This window comes from Apteryx mantelli, chromosome 8 (genome assembly GCF_036417845.1).
Source record: "Apteryx mantelli isolate bAptMan1 chromosome 8, bAptMan1.hap1, whole genome shotgun sequence".
Lineage (NCBI taxonomy): Eukaryota > Metazoa > Chordata > Aves > Apterygiformes > Apterygidae > Apteryx > Apteryx mantelli.
Window position 1 is genome coordinate 20,697,832 of NC_089985.1, and position 9,204 is coordinate 20,707,035.

The following is a 9,204-nucleotide window of genomic DNA, read 5'->3' on the forward strand; positions in this document are numbered from 1 at the left end:
CTAGCAATAAAAATTAAAAGTCAAGATTGCAACAAGTCATGTATGCATTTTGCTTGGCTTTCCCCTAAAAAGAAAAAAAATCCAGTATTGAGGCTGTCATTGGAGGATAATAGGGTCCTGGAACACCGACTTCTAAGAAAGGAAACTGTACTGAAAATTATAGGCCTCATACCAGAACCATGTGAATGTCCATGACCTCCATGTTGAAAAACAAATATTCCTATAAGATTTACGATGAATCCTAATATAGAAACAGGAAGAAGTCTCTCATGATGCACATCAGGAGGCTCCAACGCTCTCTAATAAATAAATAAATAAAGAAAAAGCAAATGTAGAGTTTTACAAGCCCAAATTATTAAAAGTCACTACAAAAAGGAAACAGTGGCACAAAACTGCTTAGATACAGGAGCATTCTCATACAAACAGGCTTATATAAAGAAGTAATTAGGAATTACTCAAAACTTCCAGTTCTGAGATGGTACACAGACTGATTCACACTATCTGAAGCTGAAGTTTTGGTTTTACTAAAGCTGTGAAAGTAGAGTAAAATGATCCAATAGCATTACAGCTAGCTTTGCCCATAATCAGTTTCATTATGCTGTGGGATATGGCTCAACACCATAGAAGAGCATTTAAGTTCATTATAATACATGGATTGCACAAGTCATCCAAACAATTTGCAAGAGTCTAGAAGGCTTTTTATTTTCTTCCTTTCTTCACAGGATCACAGAAGGGTTGAAGCTGAAAGGGACCTCTGGAGATCATCTAAGTCCAACCCCCCTGGCTCAAGCAGGGTCACCTAGATCATGTTGCCCAGGACCCTGTCCAGGTGGCTTTTGAACGTCTCCAAGGATGGAGACTCCACAACCTCTCTGGGCAACCGTTCCAGTGCTCAGTCACCCTCATACCTTCTTAGAAGGGTGAGGGGATGAAGGTAATGAAAGCAAGAACAAGTTGTAGCAGTTCTTTTAAACTCCTAAAATCTATACTCAAAAACTTTGGGAGAAAGCAAAGAAAATGTCAGAGACACTACGAACTCTATAGTTTCTACTGGTTTTTAAAGTATTTACAGCCTCATCTACATAGAAGACATGTTCCTGAAGGTCTTCCTAACTCTCTACTAGCCCAAAAATCAGAACTAACTTATTCTGAGCCTGAAGTCTAAAAAAATTTATAACATATCTCCCGTTAAAAAGTAAAAGCATTCATGCAAGCTGATCAGAATCAGTTATCAACTTTACGCTGTCACACTTAGGTGCAGACAACCTCAATGCCTGAATTTTAAATCTCTAAATTATTAGCTGAATCATCTTATAAAAAAAACATTCAAGAAAAGTGTCCTGGCAAAAGTTAAAACTGTTACTACTCTGCATTTATATCAGACTTCAAAATTTAGAGAATGCTGTTCTTTCTTTAATGAGTTAGTCCAACTTCTTCACAGAATATATTTCCATTTCTTATGATTACAGTTCTCTCCTCTGAATGACTAGTTTTGGTTTTTCTTTCTTAGCCTCATGTGTCTTTTAACAATGAGCAGTAAAGATCTTTCCATGAAATACTACACTGGCTGAAAAGAGGACATGGTAAATCTGACAGAATCTTTATGCACAATCAAAATACACTATTTAAGGGCTGTACAGATATTCCGAAAAAAGCTTTTTTTGTGTGTGTCACATTAAACTGCTATTTCAGATGGCCTTACTTTCTGTTCAGATCACAGATTTTTAACCAATTATGAATATAAAACATTTCCTTGCAATAATTTTATTCCCACTAAACATACACTACACATAGAAATGTGACAATTAACAAGTGCAGTTGACCTCATTAACATACCTCAACACCTTCAGAAAAAATAAAGAATGCTGTAAAGATGAGGAATAAACCATTTACAAAACCAGCAAGTACTTCTGCCCGAACATACCTGCAAGAAACAAAAAAGAATAATATTAGGTATTACCACTGCTATTTAAATGCTGAAAATGGAAAGTGGACCTAAGAAACTGGGGTACAATCTCCTTCTAGTTCTCAAACATTTGCATTACACAAGAAATTTTTAAATGAAGACATAATATATAAACTAGAGAAATGTATATGAAATTCACTGTTTCAGTTCTGGTAGAAGTTTCAGAAATTTTACCACAGCAGACTTTTACTCAGCTTTCATAGTTGTAGTAAGTGATGCACCTTTGAGATCTTTTGGAAGGCAACAGTAATAAAACACTGAAAGAATAAGGGGACGGAAAGCAAGGGAGGAACAGAGAATTAAGCAAGTAGGATACTACTTCACAACAATCCTCCTCCTCAACCCAGCAGTCTAGTGGAACAGTTCTTTAAGTCCACAGACCTAACTGCAAGATCATTCAGCTTGCCTCCCCAGCCACTACATGATCTAGGTGAAAGAAAACTTTCAATACTTTAAAATCTTCCCATTTAAGAACATCTCTACAGGAATTTATGTTACCAACTTATATTTGGAAGCCACAAAGTAAGATAACTGGGTGGGATGTAAACATCCAAGTCTATTGATGTAAAGTTTTGTTAAATATTAACAATGATACATTAATTTGTTCCCCCTTTAGTATGAAGATTTTTAAAATATTAGTAAAGGTTAAATAAAAATTAATTATTTCAGCTACTAAATTTTTCCAACGAAAAAGGTCAGGTTAGAACAACATGTAATTCCAGCGTAGCAAATACCAGACTTAAGAAATTGTGGCTGTTCTCCAATACATTGAATGCTAGCTGTTTAAATGCAGAGTAGTTAATTAATATAGAGCCTGCCTTCAATGCAACTAGTTCATGGTATAACCAGTTCTTCCTAAATTAATTCCTAGGCACACAAGAGTTTCCACCTTAATTAAACAGTGCTTTAGTCTCAAACCATATGCTTAGGCAAGACAGCTGAAGTTGAATGCTGACACTCATGTCAGCGATGCTATGGGGAATGCAGCAACCTACAGCAGCTATATGCATAAAGGGCAATCCGACGCCATGGGAAGACATATCTCGCCTTGAGGATAGCACAGCTGTGTTATTGCTCTGAGTAGTAGCCACAGCTGTTGAACTCTGCCGGTTCTGACAGGCATGTCTTATAATCTTGGATGCAGCATCGCTGAGATTTAGCTCCTTGCAGTTAGGTAACCGTCTGTTCCAAGGAAGGCATGGAGCACCAGCAGCCTGAGCCTCCTGCGCTCTGAGGGCAAACCCACAATGCAGTTGCTCTTACTTCCCTGCGCCATGAACACATGACAACGCAGGGCAACCTTTGGTCCGCAACTTAATTTGTTTCCACTAGTATCACCACAGAGCTCTTAGAAGTGATAAACCTATTCCCCAAAAGCAATCCTTTTAATTTTTTATCATTTCTAAGAGGGATACTCACTAAACCTTTAAAGGTTTAAACGTCTCATCCTTCATTTAAAGTTTAAATAACTCACCTTAAAAAACACTTTCAATATTGTTTTTTCATGTTCTGCAAAAGGTTTTTGTGCATACAATGAGAAATAACCACCTATATGCTTACTAAAATATATTAAGGTAACAGCCTGAAGTTTCTTACCCATATGAGAAAGCATCATTTGACCTCCACTTTGAAATAACTGAAGCTGCTAATCCAGCCAAAAGAGCAGTGCAGTCAAAAAACATATGAAAAGAATCTGATATTAGACCTAAACTGGAAAAAGAACAGAAAAAAAAGTTATGTTCTGAAGCTATATGTTAGGTATGGGGGAAAAAAAAAGCACAAAGAACATTTCATCTTTTACACACTAGCAGAGCAAACAGTGTCTCTAAGCTTAATCTTCAGACATGGTTCTGCTACCACCAAAGAAAAAAAATCACACTGCATCACCAATGTAAGTGTGCCTACAAAATTGCTTTTGTCAGCTTAGTGAAGGTTGCTTAGGAAGAGCACTTAGCAAAAAAATCCTCCTAGAACACCTTTTTCAGGAGTGGATTCCACGGACACAAACCAAAGCCACTTAGGTAGATGTACCCACACACCATGAATAATTGTTCCTCTGTTCACCACCTAGTAACCATGGGATGGTGGACAAGCCACATTCATCACCATTTTCTCTATTACAGAGCTCCCATACAAAGCACACAGGATTACTGCAACTTCTCAAGAATTTTGGAAATTCTATCAAAGAAATAAACTTGTATTCAGTTTACTTCCTCAAATCAGAAAACTGTTTAGAAACCAAACCCCACTTTTATTACACACCATCTAAAGAACTTTATCTAGTTCACCCAGCTACAGACATAGAAGTATTTTTCACCTCTTACAGCAAATACTTATGATCTGTATGAAGCTGTTTCCCACAGATTTTTAGATAGTCATCTATTATATAGATACAGTGAATAAGACCTAGTTTTCTTGACACAAGACCAGCTCTACTGGTTCTGCTTTCTGGCAAAAACATCAACATCAGAAAAAAAAAATACTAATCAGAATTGTTGCTGTGGATACACCCAAGGACTCCAAATATTAGGGCCCCAACATACTGCTCAAAAAATCAAGGCAGCATCTCAGCAAAATCACTGGATGATAAAAGTTTCCAATATTCCAAAAATGGAGTTCATTAACAATGCTAGTGATCTAAGCAGTCAAAATCCTGACAGTTGCCAGAGAAAATACGTTGAGAAACATGCCTTTAGTGCATGGGTATTTTTCAGAATAGAAATTTCCTTATACATTGTGACCAAACTTATCTTTCTAATATCAAGGATAAAAAGCCTGTTTTTCCTCAAAGTACATGAAAGACCTGGGATATCCTAGGAAAGCTTAATCTAATACCTATTTTGGAACACAAAAGTTTACACATAAGAATTATTTAATTAGCATTAAATAGGTGCCAATTTCAAAACACTCCAACTGAAAAAGAGCTTCTGAGAATGTTCAGCTTCTGTTAATTTTGCTCTTATAACAACAGGTTTTTAGTTCTTCAGTTAGCTTTTCTGAGTAGCCAAGGCATGAATTTATAACCTAACAAACAAACAAAAAAGAATAACTAAGCACTTAAATATGCAGAAATTAAATATTTATCTTTTCAGATAAATAGGCCTCTCCTAAATATGTTTAGATCTGTTTAGGTAACACTGTCAAATAGATTTGTAAGTTATTCTTACTTACATAGGTGTGTGTTAATACAGTGTGGTGAAGCTACACTCGCTAAATCAAAGGAAGCAGCAATAATATTCCTAATAGCACAGAGCTGTATCAAGGTTTTTCGTTTTATGACCTACAAGCTTCATCCAGGAGGAAAGAACAACAACTTGGCAAATAGTGAGCCCTCTCAATCAGGTCATCTGCAAGTCTGTCATTTAAAAGACAAGCTGATTAGTCCTGCAGAATGCACACAGGAGTGCTAAGTTGCTATGGACAGCTGCTTCTTCCTTTTGGTAAGTTTAAAGACGGCAGTCACTTGCTCCTTTTGCTGGTGTCCTCTCTAGTCATCTGCTCTAGTCAGACTGGAATATGTCCACGCACGAATAAAAGCAAACCTGTTCCATCTGTGCTTTCAGCTAAATGGATCCAAGCCAATTCCAGTTCAAAAACGATACAGTGGTGTTAGAATGATGCCGAGCTACAGCTTGTAAACCCCCCCAGTGCTTAAATCTTTGCCTTATCAGCTGCAAGCATTGACTAGAAGACACACACTTCCCTTTAATCTAGAAGCTGAAGGAAGCAGAGGCTGAAAGACCACTTGTTAAATGGTTTATTTCAATGACCAATGCACAATCACAATCTTGACTGATTGCTTGTGATAACACAGAAAAGGTTTAGCATGCTCTTTTAACCTACAAAGTTCAAAGCAACTTAAGGTCAACATTCATGAGTTAGTTATCCACAGACTAGAGTTTCTGTCAGTTTGTATTGTGCATATAAGTGGAATTTAAAACAACACAACAGCTGCCAAAATCTGCCTAATTTACTAACCATGAACAAGTGGTTCTGCGAGGAAGTATGTTCATCAATACCCTAACGTTGTTTCATATTTGAAAAGACATTTGATACAGGGGTACTGATGACCATTTGTTATTACAGTTATCCTTAAAGTTTCACTTTCCCAATTCCTTTGGCTGTCTAAGAACAATGATGTACACAACTCAGTTATTGGAAGCTAAAGAATAAAGAGCAATTACTGGTGGTAAAAGTTCTAGGACACCTAGATTTTCAAACTGAAGTCAAACACGTTCATTAGACAAATTTTAATTTACTCAGCATTAACAAACCAATCCATTTCAGCCTGACTGAAATCAGTTCCAAGACTAATCTGAAACATTTCCGATGAAAAACTCAGCTCAGGAAGAAGTGGGTTTGGAGGGAAGCAGAAGAGAAGACAAAAGTCTTGTTTTACATATGAAGAACACATACATATGCAGAACCTATACATATGCACACACATATATAAACACATAGGTATATATACACATTTATATATGTGCTTATATATTACATATAAATATAACATATATAACATACAAAGGTAACTTATATAAATGTTTATATACATATATATCGCATTTAAGGAAGGGGATAATGTCATCATAAACTATCCTTAGGTACTATAGTCAAAGCGAGATAGAGATGAAGACTTTCTGAACAAACTTTATAGGAAAACCTAAGGCAATAGGAGATTTTAGCTGGATGCCTACGAAAAAGCAGAATGGAATTCCCTATCAAATTCTTGAAGTACATAGGTGACAGTTTCCCAAAAAAACAAGTGATATCCTTAGGGGAACACCTCTTTTTAGGTTTGGTTCTGACTAGTAGGGAATATCCACTGAAGAAAACCCATACAGGTAGGAGGTAATAAGGATGGTAATTTAAGTCGGTAAAAGTGTATCTTTCTAAATCACAACTGAAAAGAAATTCCACAGTCTGTGGAAGCCAAGGGAGGAATCACAGCAGTCTTTTAATCTTGCTTATCCCTTTTGCTCATTTGCTCCATCAAGAACACTAGAGAGAAGAGAATTCAAGATCACCTTCAACACACTCCTAACAATTGTAGCATCAGATACTGGCCATATACAAGACAGAAGCACTTCTTCATTCCACTGTGTCCTAAGATGATACAGAAAATCACCTTGGCAACCATTTGGTTTCTGCATCTCTGATGCAGAGGGCCAAAGGAGCTGTGTTCTTTGAACTTAGGAAGTAGTTTTCCCTACACGGTTCCTTGTTTGCTTGTTACGGGTTTGTTCTTCCAAGGTATGAAGTGTCTGCTCTAACCACAGGCACATCTCACCACACTCTCTGCAATCCCTCTCTACTAAAGGCATAGTAACAACCACGTTCTTTTGCACTAGCCCAAAACCTACACTTACCATAAGGATATCTGAAATTAATCACTTGAAATATAAGAGATCCAACTAATGATTATCCAACAAATTCTAATTCTTAATCTCTGTAAGGAACAAAAATATATAAAGAGAGTTTTCTCAATTCCAGTAATCCCAGTTCTTCAGTATCAAACCTCTGGCACGCGTCACTTCAGCTTCTTAGTTTTAATTATATCTTAAACAGGGCTTCTTTGGTATAGATTTTATTTCTAGTCACAGTACCAAAAAAAATTATCATGCTTAAGAGAAAAATAAACCAAATTAATGTTAACATACAGCTTTTTATATCTGAACCATTCAAATAAAATTTTGCATATTCTGAACTAGTCAGAAAAACATTCATACTTGAAGAGACTGGCTGTGTATACAACAATCCATGCACAATTTGCAAAACAAACCAACTACAAAGTCAAAACCAAGCACATCCAAGACAGTTTGGCACTGTGTTCTAACTAGTGCTACAGTAGCATTTGCTACAATCTAAGTTAAGGGTTTTATCATACAGTTTGAGTGAAAGATTTAGAAAAACATGATAAATAGAAGGATGCAACTTCTTCCAAATCCGTATTACTACTTCACTTAAGACTCTTGATTAAGAGCCCCATTAATCTGCACCTATACTACAGCTTTTGAGAGAAGCTATTTTCAGTTCAATGGGCAAGTACACACGGTTGGGCTTAAATGACACTTTCATGGCAGTCCCTCTAGAACTTCAAGTATCAACTTAGAGATGAAGTATCACCACAAGCAACTTCTCTATCAAGAATGAAGCATGATGAAGCAAGATGCCACTGCCTGTATGCCACACACCAGTACTAAAGCCATTTCCCATTTACAATTTACTACAGACTCTTCCATAGCATTTTAACCATCAAGGCCATCCTATTTCCCACCTACCCTTGTGGATTTACACATTACATAAAGTCCTGCTTATCTACACCAGGATGTTCTAATTCCTGTTAGTCGTTCAGAGACAAGGCTGGTCTGTGCCCTGCTGGGTTTTGCCCCCGGCTCTCCCTTTTCCCTACAGCCACGTTCCCAGGCAGAAGATCGCGGCGACCAGCAGCAGGAGAGAAACGGTTACAAGCCCTGGGTCCCGCAGCCCGCTGCCGGCCGGGTCGCCTCCTCGGCACGGAGCCGAGCAGCCGCGACCGGCAGCACAGCGGCGCCGCGGAGGCGGGGACCCGCCGGGAGCGGCGGGGCAGCGCCTGCCCGCGCAGCCCCCGCGCTGGGGAGGCAACGGCCGCCACCCGCCCCCGCGGCGGGGCCCCCCCGGCGCGGCCCCGCCGAGAGGAGACGTGGCACTGGCGGCGGCGCCGCTTCCTGCGCGCCCGGAGCCGCCCCCGCCGCCGCGGCCGCCCGGTACCTGTTGCTCCAGATGCCGTAGAGCAGCTCCACGAAGGCGAAGGAGAGGTTGAGGCAGAGGAAGAAGAAGAGGTTGCGGGAGGTCTTGTCCGCCAGGATGGACCTGAGCGCGGAGCACACAGCGCGTCACCGCCGGCGCAGCGGCGTGGGCGGCCGCAGGCCGGAGCCCCGGCGCCCCCCGGCCCGGCCCCGGCCCCGGCCCCTCCGCGGGGCTCCGGCGCCACCGCCCCGGCCATCGCGGCGCGGCGCGGCGGCCCCCGCCCCACCGCGCCTCGGTCCGCTCACCTGAACCAGCCCGAGACCTTGCGGAGCAGGTTGAGCTTGGGCGGCTTGTACTCGTCGTCCTTGATGGAGAGGGGCAACATCTTGCCGAGGTGGGGGCCGCGGCGCGCACGGCAGGCAGGCGCGCGGGCAGGGCGGGGGACGGGAGCGCGCCCCCCCCGCGGCCGGCCCCGCCCGCCAGGCACACTTCCGGCCCGTCGCCCCGCG

The 9,204-nt window shown here is 40.6% G+C and overlaps 1 protein-coding gene across 3 annotated transcripts in view; it reads right to left on the minus strand.

The window, feature by feature from the left end:
- SLC30A7 (solute carrier family 30 member 7) overlaps nucleotides 1-9,088 on the minus strand; it is a 33,050-nt gene extending 23,962 nt beyond the window's left edge. For 2 of the 3 annotated variants that reach the window (XM_067300832.1, XM_067300834.1), the window contains exons 1-5: nucleotides 9,001-9,088; nucleotides 8,717-8,818; nucleotides 3,563-3,676; nucleotides 1,837-1,924; nucleotides 173-299 (exon numbers count right to left, since the gene is read on the minus strand). In XM_067300832.1, the coding sequence (XP_067156933.1) occupies nucleotides 173-299; nucleotides 1,837-1,924; nucleotides 3,563-3,676; nucleotides 8,717-8,818; nucleotides 9,001-9,080 (511 nt within the window). In that variant the 5' untranslated portion in view covers nucleotides 9,081-9,088. The remainder of the gene's footprint in view (nucleotides 1-172; nucleotides 300-1,836; nucleotides 1,925-3,562; nucleotides 3,677-8,716; nucleotides 8,819-9,000) is intronic. The other variant, XM_067300833.1, reaches the window with a different exon arrangement.
- Between the last annotated feature and the right edge of the window lie 116 nt (nucleotides 9,089-9,204).